This window comes from Triticum urartu, chromosome 1A (genome assembly GCF_056163025.1).
Source record: "Triticum urartu cultivar PI428250 chromosome 1A, HENAU_Tu73, whole genome shotgun sequence".
Classification (NCBI taxonomy): Eukaryota; Viridiplantae; Streptophyta; class Magnoliopsida; order Poales; family Poaceae; genus Triticum; species Triticum urartu.
This window is the reverse complement of record NC_141873.1, coordinates 551137755-551152537: the sequence shown is the minus strand read 5'-3', so window position 1 is coordinate 551152537 and position 14783 is coordinate 551137755. Positions and strand designations below refer to the sequence as shown.

At 48.6% G+C, this 14783-nt stretch overlaps 1 protein-coding gene, 1 long non-coding RNA gene and 1 pseudogene across 2 annotated transcripts; 1 reads left to right on the top strand and 2 right to left on the bottom strand.

The window, feature by feature from the left end:
- Positions 1–2938: 2938 nt before the first annotated feature.
- LOC147992583 (uncharacterized) lies at positions 2939–7251 on the bottom strand. The gene is made up of 2 exons (XM_087539074.1): positions 3948–7251; positions 2939–3570 (listed from the first exon to the last, which is right to left on the bottom strand). Exons 1-2 carry the CDS (start codon positions 7249–7251, stop codon positions 2939–2941), a joined length of 3936 nt encoding a protein of 1311 aa, XP_087395200.1.
- A 32-nt stretch (positions 7252–7283) lies between these two features.
- Positions 7284–8243, top strand: LOC125533105 (putative serpin-Z12; annotated as a pseudogene).
- Positions 8244–12873: 4630 nt separating this feature from the next.
- On the bottom strand, positions 12874–13862 carry LOC147992582 (uncharacterized). The gene is made up of 3 exons (XR_015615374.1): positions 13668–13862; positions 13419–13519; positions 12874–13286 (listed from the first exon to the last, which is right to left on the bottom strand). It is a non-coding gene; the product is annotated as an uncharacterized LOC147992582 (long non-coding RNA).
- Between the last annotated feature and the right edge of the window lie 921 nt (positions 13863–14783).

Genomic DNA, 14783 nt, shown 5'->3' with positions numbered 1-14783 from the left:
AGCGGAATGGACTGCAGAACCGTGGCAACAAGAGCCTCACGGCGCTGAACAATACGATAAAGGGACGGATACTGGGTCGCCAAAGGCTCATCGCCAAGCCACGTATCCTCCCAAAATCGAGTGTCATTACCATTCCCGACAATACGCCTAGTTCTGTTAAAGAAGGTAGCTTTGATTCTCATGAGCCCCTTCCAGAACGGCGAATCATTTGGTCTCATAGTGACCTGGGACAGGGTCTTGGACTGCAAATATTTACTGCGTAAGATCTGTGCCCATGTTGCCTCCGTCTCAAGTGCCAACTTATACAACCACTTACCGAGCAAGCATCTATTCTTGACTTCTAGATTTTCAATACCAAGCCCCCCCTGGTCCTTTGGTTGACAGATAATATCCCATTTGGCCAGTTGGTATTTTCTCTTAAGTTCATCACTCTGCCAAAAGAATCGGGATCGATAGAAGTCCAGCCGTTTCCTAACCCCAACTGGGACCTCAAAGAAGGATAAGAGGAACATAGGTAAACTCGTGAGCACCGAGTTAATAAGGATCAACCGTCCTCCATACGACATGAGTTTTCCTTTCCAGCAACTCAGTTTCTTCTCAAACCGATCCTCTATGCACTTCCACTCGCTGTTTGTTAGCTTACGATGGTGAATGGGAATACCTAGATACGTAAAAGGTAGAGCCCCAACTTCACAACCAAACAATTGTCTATATGCCTCTTGTTCATCTTTGGCTCTACCAAAGCAGAACAGCTCGCTTTTATGGAAATTAATCTTAAGCCCCGTCAATTGTTCAAATAAGCATAACACTAACTTCATGTTTCTCGCTTTGGCCAAATCGTGTTCCATAAAGATGATAGTATCATCAGCGTACTGCAGGATGGACACACCACCATCTACCAAATGAGGCACCAAGCCACCCACCTGACCGGCCTCTTTTGCCCTTCCTATCAGGATTGCCAACATGTCCACCACAATATTGAATAATATTGGAGACATAGGATCGCCTTGTCTCAATCCCTTATGCGTTTGGAAATAATGACCTATATCATCATTCACTTTGATTCTAACACTCCCTTTTTGCGTGAATGCTTCCACCTGGCATCGCCAAGCTTCATCAAAGCCCTTCATGCGCAAGGCCTGTTGAAGGAACGGCCATTTGACTTTATCATATGCCTTCTCAAAATCCACTTTGAAAATAACCCCATCAAGTTTTTTCATGTGGATCTCATGGAGCGTTTCATGAAGGACCACAACCCCTTCCAGGATGTTCCTGTCCGGCATGAAAGCCGTTTGAGTAGGCTGTACCACGGCGTGCGCAATCTGTGTTAGCCTATTCGTCCCAACCTTGGTAAAAATTTTGAAACTGACATTCAGAAGGCATATAGGCCGAAATTGCTCGATTCTCACGGCCTCTGTTTTCTTAGGAAGCAGGGTTATTGTTCCAAAATTAAGCTGGAAAAGCTGCAAATGTCCCGAGAACAAATCATGGAACATCGGCAACAGGTCCCCTTTAATAATATGCCAGCATTTCTTATAAAACTCAGCCGGGAAACCATCCGGACCGGGTGCCTTATTATTTTTCATCTGGGAAACGGCCTCGAAAACCTCCTTTTCCGAAAAAGGGTCGGTTAATATATCGTTCTCCACCGCAGTGAGTTGAGGTACATCTTCGATTCTAGACTCATCCAGAGACACATAGTTCTCCTCTGGTGGTCCGAACAATCGTTTGTAGTATTCGGTAATGTAAAGCTTCAAATTATCCTGCCCGATAATCGTACCCTCATCTTGTTCTAGCTGGAAGATTCTCTTCTTCCTATGTTTGCCATTTGCAATCATATGGAAGAATTGAGTGTTCGCGTCCCCCTCGACCACTCTTCGAACCTTGGCCCGCAGAACCCACTTTAGCTCTTCTTCCCGAAGTAGTTCTTTCAACCTCTTCTCAGCGTCAAGCTTAGTATGAAGCTCGGTGGCTGGCAACACCGTGGTTTCTGCTTTTACATCTAAGGACTGAATGAGGGCAAGGAGCCGTTCCTTTTCAACCCTATATATCCCACTTAAATGTTTAGCCCATCCACGTAGGAAACTTCTCAGATGCCTAATCTTATTCTGCCAGCGCTTAAGCGCATTCCTACCGCCTGCTTCCTTAGCCCACTCTCTGGCTACGAGATCCAGGAAGCCTTCTCTTTCAAACCACGCAAGCTCGAATGAGAACAAATTCTTGTTGCCCGAGTAGGTAGCCCCACCAGAGTCAAGAAAAAGAGGCGTGTGATCAGAAATCCCGCGAGAGAGAGCCTGAACAGTTACTAAGGAAAACTTATGTTCCCATGCGACACTTGCGAGTACCCTATCCAGCTTCTCAAACGTTGGATTTGGCATGGCATTGGCCCAAGTAAACTTCCTACCTAAAAGCTCAATCTCTCTCAGATCCAAGCTTTCAATGATAGTGTTGAACATAAACGACCATCTCCCGTCAAAATTATCATTGTTCTTCTCATCACGCCTCCTAATAATGTTGAAATCACCCCCAACGAGAATGGGGAGCTGCTCAGAACCACAAACTCTAACTAGGTCGGCCAGGAAGTCCAGTTTGAATTCTGCCTGCGCGGCGCCATACACCGCCACCAAAGCCCAGTCAAAACCGTCGACCTTGGATCGCACCCTGAATTTTACAGCAAAATCTCCCATGACCACACTTCGAACTTCGAGAGACTCGCATCGAACACCAAGTAAGATCCCTCCCGATCTCCCTCACGGCGGCAGACAATGCCAGTCAAACTCAATACCCCCCGATAGAGTGTTAAGAAAGTGTGGTGAGAAATTTGCTCTACCAGTTTCCGACAACGCAATAAAATCCAATCGATGCTCGACGGATGCATCTGCAAGAAATCGTCTTTTAGCCAAGTCCTTAAGACCTCTGCTATTCCAAAAGATTCCTCTCATATCTCGTCGTGGAATTTTTTAGCAGTGCGGATCCTAGCACTCCTACGCACAGCAGACGTTGGGTAAATCTTGCGCTTCCATGTGCGCTTAGGGCCGGTCCTCGCATCTACCCGGTCCTCACTCCCCGCTACAGGGGGACCAACAACATCCATCTCTACACTCTCATTCTCCTCCTCCTGCTCCGGGAGGGGAGGTGCGAGATCGGCACAAAAATCATCGAGCACCCGAACTCCCAAGGCATCAATCTCGGAATCATTCATGGGTTTGACGGCAGCTAAGTTTCGAATCATATCTAAAGCCCTCTCGACTTCTAGATCTAGCAAATCATTGATGGAGTTAGAAATTTCACCCTCATTATTACCTAGTGAAATCCCTAGTTGGTTCGCATTATCAACAATCTCATCATTCGAAAAATGCAATATGGAATTAGAAGTATTGACCGACATACCAGTAGTGACCTGGACGTCACGAAGCTTGGCCGCCCTCACGGCGCACCGTTGCTGCATGTCGTCCACCTCCGGACGGCCCTGAAGACGGCAGCTCACCCGTCGGCCCTCGGATGCCTGGTCCGGAATCCCGCCGAACTGTATAACCTCCTCCCGAGTGAAGTTGCCCGGGGATTGACCGCCTGTCACCCCCCGAACAAGCAGCTGTTCCCCACGGTTGTGGGAGGGCACCGAGTGAGCTGATGGGGAACCAAAGGCCACTTGCCCCCGCTCCCCATCCACCCCAGACCTTCGGTCAGGAGTAATCACCGGCGCCAACGGTGGGGCAGTCCCCCTGGGCGCGGAAGGTGAGGGTGAAGAGGGTCCCGAGGCCACCCGCCCCAAGCTCCCTCCATAGGCCGGTCCGGCCACCTGCAGATCGGCCCAACGACCGGTGAAGAGGGCGCCGAGGCCACCCGCCCTGACCCCCCTCCCGAAGGTATCTCCACCCTCACGGTCTCATCGACCTGAGCGAGAGGAGAAGGGGGCGCCGAGACCACCTGCCTCGACCCCCCTGCACAGCTCGGAACCACCACCTGAAGTTCCGCTGTCTGAACACAATCCGGCGAAATCTCTATCTCCGGAATCTCCTCCGCGCTAGACTCCTCCACGCCCGGGCCCTCAAAGTCCAAAGCGGGTAGAGAGTGCTCAAAATCATCAAAAGACTCCACTCGCTCGCTCCAAAGCATGGGAGGTGCAGTAGCAGGCTCAATAGATCCAAACCTCAGAGTGGTCGACGGCACTGAAGCAGAAGGCGCCGTCCCATTTACGGTCGTCTGATCAACAGACCCCGGTCCCTTGGACAACTCTCGTCCAGGATCAGCGGCCGGAGTCTCCTTAGCTCCTGCACTCTCATCATCCTCGTGCATATCAACATCAGTGGCAGTAGGTGCCTTAGCAAACAAGTTGACATCCTCAAACTCAATCTTAAGGTTGTAAACCTGGCCTCGATAAGCCCACTTGACCACATCAGGCACAAACTCAATGTCCAAAATACTGACCAGTAAGCGAGCAACCCCATGAGCTCTAGTAAAGGCCATATCCACACGGTCAGGCTTTCCCACCATGATGCCCAAACTCGCAACTACCCTAGCATCCTGCATAGGTTTGGAAGGAGCTCCCGAAAACCGTAACCAAGCCTGGGTAAGAGGTGTACCCTGAGGTTCAATCAACTTCCACTCATGGAACTCAAGAATGCCCTCAGTACCTGGCACTTTGCACATCCCGAAACTCAAGAGCCTCTGTAAATCCTCTACTGTCGGGAACTCAACCCTGAACAAGTTCGCCTCTAGACTGACAAGCTCCCAGTGGAAATCCCCTGGGGCCAGCTCCCGGAGCCGCTGCACAATCTGGGTCTCAGATACTTCTCCTTTAGTTACTTTAACAATCCCAGTTGTCACACACTGAACCTCATCAGTAACCTCCCTCTCGGTCGGAGACTCAAAGAATGTGAGCTCAGCACAGTACACTCCATACATCATAAGGTTCGGTACCTGCTCCCTCATAAGCGGACAAACCCCCGACTGATGGGCTGGCTTGCCACACGTATCGCATAAAACAGCCACACACTCAGCAATGAAATGGCCCTTATCTCCACAACGGTAACATAACATCCTTTCTTTCTTGCACGCATACTTGGCCGCTCTGTCTTCTACGGACATAGACCCAATATCTCCATTAGCAGGGACCACCACGTCAGCCAGTGCCGTCACCACCTCCATAGCCCGGCAAGACAACTCAGGTTCCGCAGTAACCTCGCCAACAGGTGTCTGGTCCACAGTAACAGGATGCTGTCGTGGACGGTAGCGGCCACCATGGCCACCTCGGCCGCCACGGTTACCACGGAAACCACCGCGGTTACGATGAGCCGGTCCAGACGCCCCTTCGACGAAACCGCCCGTTGGTCCCAGGAAGGGCCTCTCAGCCGAGCCATCGCTCTGCCCGGCATACCCCCGTCCACCACCCGTAGACGAGGATCCCCGGTGTTGTCCCTCTCCATACGCATTATACCCATCATCACCCCACTGTCCACGAGGCGCCGATTGAACATCTCCACTAGCAGAAACCTGCAGCGCCTGTGCCTGCTGCAAAACCGGCCCTGTCGAGTTGTGCGCCTGCTTCGCCACGAAGTGCGGCGGTCTAGCCCCGGCCTGAATCGCCAACGGTCGCTGGCCATTAGAGGCTGGAGGGGGCGGCCTTGGGGTCGGCACACCGCGGCCCGCGACAGCCACAGGGTTCGGCACCGGCGGCCGAGGTCCACCTCGACCCGCAGTAGGCTGTGGCAACACCGGCGTGGTTGGTCGTGCACCGGCAGCACCAAACCCGCGGCCAGCAGAGCCAGCCCCACGCGCGGCACCAACTAGAGGCGGTCTTGGGCCGCCTACGTCCGGCGCCGCACGGCCGGTTCCAGCGCCCGGAAGCGATGGCGCACCGCCCCGGCCAGCCCCGAGCGGCCCACCCGCGCCGCCGCGACCCGTCCCCGCAGGCATACCACTACCGCCGCGGCCACCTCCGGCCGACAACGTTGGCCCTCCATGACTGTCAGCGCCCGGAGCGGCAGGCATGGCAGGGGGGACTCCTCGACCGGCCATGCCGCGGAGAGGGGGGATGCGCCTGGCACGCCCCGCACCACGATCAGAGAAACTCGGTCGACGCCCAGCACCGCAAACCCTAGGTCTTTCCGATCGAATCCACAAAGGAGAAACGTCGATGCATGGGGGTGTAGACGTATGTGCCTGGTCACACCGGGCCTCATACCCGGCGACCATAGGCCCAGCAACGGTCAGGCCCGGTTCACTCAGAACCGGCCCATCCCCATGCAAACCGAAATCGCGGCCCAAGAGCGCGTTCAAACGCGCCTCCCGCATGCCTGCGATCCCGATCGGCCGCCCCGCCGGCGACTGCGCCGTGGCCGTCGCCGATCTCCGGGATGCAGCACCAGAATGACTCGATCTCTTCTTCCTCTCAACTTTAATCCACGAATCCGGCCGAATCAAGTCAAAAACGGTGAGGTTTGGAAGGCTAACCTTCGGAAGGGGTCCTTTCCATGGCCGGACAGCCGTCGCCGCCGTTCTCCAATGTACGACGCGACGCACCATCTCCTTTCTATTGTCCGCGTGTAGCCCAACCCTCGCCGGATCGTCCACCGGCAGGATCCTGTCCACCGTAGAGGCAACCTCATCCTCATCATAGCCTGAATGAAATAACTCACAGAATAGATCAGATGGCGTCGGCGTTGGCGGAGAGGATGCCGGCTCATCCCCATCCTCGTCCGCCTCGTCGTCTTCCGATCCGGCCAGCGCCCAGAACCGGCCACCAACCCGTTGATGAGCCACCGGCCCCAAGGACCGAGTTCCGGTGATCGCCGCACCGCATCCCGCGGGGTATCCCGCCTTGTCGCCATCCATCCCTCTCGGTTTTCCATGAAGCCTCGTATCCGTCAGGTCAATCAGCTCCGGTCTCTTCGGACGAAGATCCACCTGCACATAGTCACCAACCAGCACGTTAAATCCATCAATCTTGAAACGATGCCCTACCTCGATCGAGTCGCCGTCCGGCCAGAAGTCGCCGGCAAGGATGTCATTCTCCAAATCGAAGAGAACCAGCCAACGCGAATGAGGAGTAAAACGGACGCGGCCTTCAATCCAGATCGCAGGAACCGTCTCGGCGCAGAAATGAACACGCCATTGCATGAATTTCCCCTGGCCCCGCCCGATCTCAGCTCGTGATCCCGCCTCCGTCGCCTTTTCGCCCGACGCGAGGTCGGCCGGCGATGGCGGGGCGTCCGCCGGGACGCCGCCCGGCTCCGCCTCGAGATCCCTCATCCCCGCCGGCCCTTGTGGAAGGGATGGATGGGATGTCGCCCTTGTGGAAGGGCGTCCTCTGCTTGACACTGTTCGCCGCATGGCGGGCGCAGGTCGAATTCAGGGCAAAGACTTCGCCATCGCGGCGCCTGCTTGACTGCAACCAGCGCTGCCCTTGCAGCGGCCGGAGCTACCTCGACGGCCCTTACCACCATGCCGAGGCGCAACCACGCGACCCCATGCTTGCCACGGTGAGGCCCTTCGCACCAGGTGGCGACTATGACTATGTGCCCGTGGGCGCGGCGCTAGGCAGCGTCGACGCGGGCGGGAAGGCGTCGTGCCTGCCTCTCGCCAGGGAGGTCGGCGTTAGGGCGGCGGCCGGCGGGGGAGCCAACTTCATCGTCTCGCCGCTGTCCATCAACGCGGCGCTCGCGCTGGTGGCCGCCGGCACGCGGGGAGAGACGCGCGGCGAGCTCCTGGCGTTCCTCGGGTCGGCGTCGCTCGACGACCTGCACGGCGCGCCGGCCACGGAGCTGGCGCGCAAGCTCAGCGGCCTGGCGCAGACGTCCTTCGCCTGCGGCGTGTGGGTCGACCGGAGGCAGGCGCTGCAGCCTGAGTTCGTGGCCACCGCCGCGTCGAGCTACACCGGCCGCCACCGCGGAACCCGTGGATTTCGTCCAGGGCGCCGAGCAGGCGAGGCGGCGAGTGAACGCCTTCGTCGAGGGCGCGACCAGCAACCGCATCCGCGACGTCCTCCCTCCACGGTCGGTCGGCTCGTCCACGGTCGTCGTCCTCGCCAACGCGCTCTACTTCAAGGGGGCGTGGTCCACCACTCGACCAAGTCGGCGACCTTCGTCGGGCCGTTCCATGTCCCGGACGGCACCACCGTGCGCGTGCCGTTCATGACGACGGGCCGGTTCGAGTTCAAGCAGCACATCGCCGTCTACCCGGGCTTCAGGGCCCTCAAGCTGCCCTATCACAACGACGGCGACCACGCCGCCGCCGCATTCTAGTGACTGGGAGTGGGTATAAAGAATTATGGTGACTGCAGTCTCCAGTGGCAATATACCATCCAACTTGATAACTGCAATATTGTCCTCAGTGTGACAAGAATCATTTGAGTTAGTTCAGCAAGTAGTTTTGGGCCACGTGTCCAAGTATAAAGGCCACTTCTTTTGCTGGCTTCTTGAAATACCTAATAAGTATTCTCTCCATCCCATAATATAAGACGATTTTTCATATTACACTAGTGTCAAAAAAGATCTCACATTATAGGACGGAGGAAGTAGCTAATAGGTTTTAAGAATAAATTTTGATTGAGCTTATAGAATAAGCTGAATAAAGGACACCTTATTCTAAAAGTCTAAAAAAGCCACCAAAAAACTGGTCCTAAATGGTTCGAGACAACATATGATCTATACGCCATATCGTGTGGAAGACGTGTTACTGGAATGGCCAGTTACGTGCTGCATTAAGCTGGCGACTTCGACCGATTTGAATCCATTGTCAATGGAGAAAGTACCCAAGCTTTCGCTGCTGTCTGTCAGGCCCTGAAGCGCATCTGACGAAATCAACACTTCCCCTGTTTAGTCTGAAAGAAGATTTTGACACCTCCATTGAGGGCGCCATCTCCGACTTGCCTTAGGCGTCTAATTCCCATCCAACGGTTGCTTACCAGTTCGTCGAGGAGTTACGACGCTCCTCAGCCTTTCACCGTGCATTTCCCAAAAAAGCGCTTTATTACTTAAAAGGTTTAAGTATTACACTCGGCCTCTGCATAATTAAGATACACATAATCAACAAAATTCTCATGACAAGCGAAAATAAAATAGGAAGGCGAAATACAAAGAAAAATGTATATCTGTATAGCGCATAAACCGTCGATAGCCCAATCCTAAGATCATGCTACCACCCATGTTGGGTAAAAATATCCCTCGTCGTAGCTTTTAATTGTGTACACATCTCCGTAAACAGGCCTCGATTCTTCACTTGTTGTAGAGTCCCGATACATCTGTAGATAACCTGCATAAGCGAAGTACTTTTATCGTTAAAAATCTTATCATTTCTACATAGTCAAAACGATCAAATCACGGCAAGCGCTCTCACCCTAAGTAGAATTCTAAACCTGTGATCAATCCCATATAACTAGTTGTCAAATATATTAGCAACACTACAAGGAGGATACAAGCCAAAAGCTATTTTGATGGCTGGCCTTATAGAACAAGACAATTTACATTGAAAGAACAAATGTTTTATTGTCTCATCATGTGGAAAAAATACACATTACGTATTTCTATGTCAATTCCTTTTAATAAGGTTATCTTTAATAACAATGACTCCGCCGTGCATGGGACGGCTCTGCTGGATTCACCTGCCCTGTTTAAATTCCGACAACGAACTATGCTTTTACTTTTCAGATCACATTTCCTTACTTTTACCAACTTTCCGGCTATACAAGCCACGGATGTGAGCAGGTAGAACACATGTCCCTATATCCGGGTATAAAGCCTAACTGCCATGTTCTGGCTGGCGTGAAACTTGTATCCTTCAAGCGATACGAATCATTCATGATAGTCCTGGTATTTTGCTATTTCGTGCTGGAATTTTGTCTACTTTAGCCTAGTCCAATAGCAGTTTTAAAAATTCTTAATGAATCCTAGAGGCCCACGCAGCTCATTCGTGCATGGCAAGAGATGGAACTAAAATTTAGTCCCACATTGTTAATTTAGAGGGAGTTGGACCTTTTTATAAGGGAGGTTCTTTCCCCACTAGTATGAGCATGAGAACAAAAGGGGCATCCATGCGCGCTTCTCCTCCGCCCGCCTCGTCACGGCGCGGGAAAAGATTTTTGCGAAAGTGGAGTTCGAATGCGAACGGTGCAGCCCTTCGGCTGCTGGCTGTTCGCTTTATCTCCATCTCTTCGTTTCACCTCCCGTCGTTGCCCTCTCACCTCCTTCTTTTGCGCCTATAAAGGGGAGGTCGCTCCTCCCAGAGAGACGCACCAGAACCTTTCTTTCTCTCGCTGCTACGTTCTTCCCCATCCCTGCTTGCGGCGTGCACCACGTGTCGGGACAGTAGGCCTCCGAAACCGCACCTTTTGAGTCATGTACGGGAAAAGGGTGATGATGTTTTTGGGGAGCGCTCAGCGCGACTACTGACTTCTTCGTCACGGATGCCCCGGACTCCGACGACTTCTTCCCCGACGTTGACGACCTTCTCGGCGACATTGCTGGCGACGACACCAACCCCAAGTCCAATGCTACTGCTGCTGCTGTCCCGTACGTGTTCTTGCTCTTTCTGTTAAAAGTTCTCTCGCAGTTCTTTGCTTTAGTGTTTGTCCTACATATGTTAGGTTCTACGCTATCTATGCAACCTGTTCTACTATCTGCTTTAAACATGTTTGGTTGCAGTTCATACTAGATGACTGATGGCGCGCGTTGCTGCGTCCGTCTCTTTTATTGTGGAATGTTAGGGTTTGATGCCATTACATGGAGTATTTTATCTCGATGCTAATGCAATAGTAATATTATATATAATTTTGCTTAATCTCATTTACCTAAAACTTAAAACAGTAGTATTGTATATAAATTTATGTAATTTCAATCTACCTGAAAGTTAATGCAATAGTAGTACTATCAACAAGGCAAGGAGAGAATTCTGGACATGCAACATGAACACCAAGAATTCTCCTCTCCCTCTCCTAATACGGAAGCAAGCATGACAGAGTCTATTTTTATGCAGAGAATCAGTCTGCTAAGCATACCATGCATGTGGAATTTCCGCAACAGCTGTTGCAACAACGTCACAACAGACCCTGATAAGCTTTGGTCACCTCATCACACACCCTCTTTCCAGTAGAAATTATTATGATTTTGGATCGAAGCTATGCAAGACCTGAAAATTAGCATGAATCTCATAAAAGAATATCTACTAACACAGAATCTGCGCAAATCTTGGTATTTCACTTGTTATTGGATGCAACGTCATGAACCCTATGGAATACTGGTTCGGCTATCTTGGTACCAGTTTATGTAGTGCTTCCTCAAGACGGGAAAAGGGTACTAAAAGATACTGAAATGAATTTCTCCAAAAGAAAAACAATTGAAACACGTATGAGCATGTAAAAATTGTCAATATTGTGGACCCTTTGGGCATGGTCGAGTGAAACTAAGAATTCCACTGCCAATGACAATTACTATAGAAAAAATAGATCCTCTAGAGATGAAAATATAGCAACTACGGTCATGTACGTGCAGATGAAATCGCTTCCAAATCTTGCTTATAAATACCATGAAACAAGAAAGCATCACTACATTTGGAAATTCAATAATTTCAAGCACAGAGGACTCGTCTTATTTCACCAATAATATCACTTGAATATTTAGACTGGTTACACAAAAATAATCATCTATACAGAAGAAGGAAAGCTTCTATAGCGTCAAACGCTTAGGTAACAAAACAGGGAGATAAATGACTTACAGTCAGTGTTTAGCATTAACGTGGAAACTCTCCGGCGCCATTTCTGTCATGGGAGTATATTAAATAAAAGAGGAGCACGTTAACAACAAAATAACCTTTCTTCGGAACTTGTCCACTTCAATCAGAAGAAGTTGCATTCATCTGCAGTTCTGCACACTACAAGTCTATAAGGCAAAAGGTACTTTAAATACACACATTGGAGCTTGATCATGCTAATTTCAGAGAGACCATGCAGCTAGTTTGATAAATTGAAACCACTTATTTATGGCCAACTACTGAGACTGTGATGAGCATATAAAGATACATAGTTTTCAATAAGAAATTGTAAAAAGGTTATTCAGATGTATATATAGGGCTCCGGAGGACCTTAAGTCCATCAATTCAAGCATCCACACCAGTTCAGTTGCCTACCATGTCTTCTTTAGAGCCACTGATAGCAAGATAGATGAAATTTATTCTTGTGATCTGTGTTGGTTGTCTTGTAAACTACTAAAAAGATGATGACATCAGAGAGGCAAAGTTTAGTCATGAACATGAGTATTAACATGGATAATTTTCACGAGGGATAAATTACCTAAAGTGTCCCGTCTAGGCACTGACATCATATTTGCACATTACCTGGAATTGACATCAGAGAGGCAAAGTTTAGTCATGAATAGTGAGTATTAACATCATATTTCCACCGTCACCACTGACGCCATGAGCCGCCTTCACAGGAAACCAATGAACCATAAGAAAGGGAGGAACCTGAACAGATAGGGCAGCAAATCAATTTATACCTTGGATTTGGCAGAGTTGTGCACTGCACGGGAATAGAGATTAGCAGCAGCAGAAAGAACAAGTAGTCCTCAAGAAATAAAGGAGAAGGAGGTGAGCCGGCAGTAACGTCCACCACTACCGACGGGAAGGAGGCCCGGGAAATATTAGAAATATATGGGCTCATGAAATACATTATACTCGTACAAACATAACCTTATATTAATCAATAATCAATGAAAACCTCATATATACTTTGGTAAAAATATAAAGTTGACATATACGTACAAATTAGCTTGGCATGTAAATAGAACCAATCCATAATGCCAAGACGGATAATAAGCCGGAGCAAAAGTAAACATGAAACAGGAGACATAAATTGTCACTATAGATTGTATAATCTTCACATGCCTCTCTACCGAAAGGGCCACCATGTTCCGCAACAAAGAAGAATTAGGCGGGCCTAGTGCACCTAGACATTTCTTGTATGGAGTACATCACATTCACTGAGAAGACTGCTAACAAGGATTTCATTTCGTTAGGAAATCAAATAAACAATATCCTAAATACCATACAAGCAACTCAAGGGATTGAGTCAGCAAAATGGGCTGTCTTTGGTGGAATTCAGTAGAATAATAAGAATGTCTTTAAACAAGTATAACTGAATTCAATTTATATTATCAGTGGAACACTTGACTTCTTCATTTTACATACTCAAGTTTAATACTGATTATTTGTCGGGCTGTCCTCGATTTCCATCCACTGTAGTCAGGCTTCGCGTGTACTCATGGCACCTCTCCCAAGGCCTCTGACACAACCACCTATGATTTTTTTTAATGTCTCATAAACTGGATCATGATTCTAAAACATGATTACAACCATAGAAGGTAAATGGAGTTGCACTTGGTCAAACATTACAAAGTTAATTATATGAAAGCGATGTGAAGACTTACCACGACATCGGCTACAATATCAATTGAAATTTTGTTGATTCAGTGGACGCATAGCAATCACCGGCACTTGAAGGTGCAGCGTCATCTAGCTTTCACTTAATCTGATAAAGAAAAAACACGTGAGAACTAAACTAAAGATGCAATATAAAGAATGATATAATTTGTACACGCATGCTCTTCACATTACCACTACAGTAGGTTCACAAGAAAAGAAAACGCATATCACCCACTATAAGAAGAGGAAATTACCACTATTGTAGGCCGCCTTTTTATGCTCAACAATTTCTTTCCAGTCCTTCAGAAATTGTTGTGTTCGCCATCCACATGTTTCCAGTAGTAATAAGTAACAGTAGGCACAATTACATATTCGAGAAAATATTATTGAAGTTCAATATGTACCTTATTATAAGTCAATTTTGATAGAGGCATATGACAATGATCTACATTATTGGCATTTTTACCCACTACTGTCCTCCAGATATCAAAAATCAACAGATTGCCTCTAACCATGCATAGCAAGATTATCTATTTATCTGCATTAAGCAATAGAGAGCTCTCATTTTTAGGTGAACAGTTTATGCGAATAGCATATCCTAGCTGCAATGCAGATGTTTCAGGCAAAAAAAATTATTGGCACATAAGAGGAAAACACATATTTGAGAATTGCTTATGCTAGCAACAACAAAGATCTATGTGTTTTTTCTCAATCATCTTACAACTTGGAAATACTAATTGTCATTGATGCATCCTATTAGCAACAAAATTTTGCATCATGAGCCCTACAGCTTGGGATGGGCCTAAACTTGTCAATTATATGTACACATGCCCAAGTAAATTCAAGCCAATGTTATACAGTAATCTTTCTCCTTTTCATACTTAAGACCATAGGAAATAGAAACATAAAAGAAATATAAAAAAACACAATACAGAGAGACAAGTACCTTTCACGGGACACTTGACTGTCCTGGTATATAAAAATCTTCATCATTGTCATCGTCGTCTTCAATCCGTTTAACATAATCTTCTAAGTTCTGCAATAACCAACAGCATGACAGGGTTAGAAATAATTTCAAATGCAAGTTTGCACATGCATGTACATATGAAAGTTGACATAGAGGATTACTCTGAAAGTGATTGATTTGATGAGTTCTTTGTCTTCTTCATCTAGTTCTGTTACTGTTTTTTCCTCCTGTAACCGCACACAAAATGACCAATATTAGAGAGAATTTTTTTTAAGAAAATGATGCCACAGGACCACCATGCGTGCTACATATTACCCAAAATGTGAAGCGCTACACTAAAACTTTTATGAAATATATAGAGAAAACAAAGTATGTGAGATCTTTCCTTTTGATGAGCGGAATG

Excerpts from the sequence above, each read along its gene's own strand:
- LOC147992583 (XM_087539074.1), bottom strand. The coding sequence starts at position 7,251 with ATGAGGGATCTCGAGGCGGAGCCGGGCGGCGTCCCGGCGGACGCCCCG. Across the intron at positions 3,571-3,947 it reads TCAGGTGGTGGTTCCGAGCT|GCGGTCAATCCCCGGGCAAC; the intron begins GTGCAGGGGGGT and ends GGGGGGTGACAG.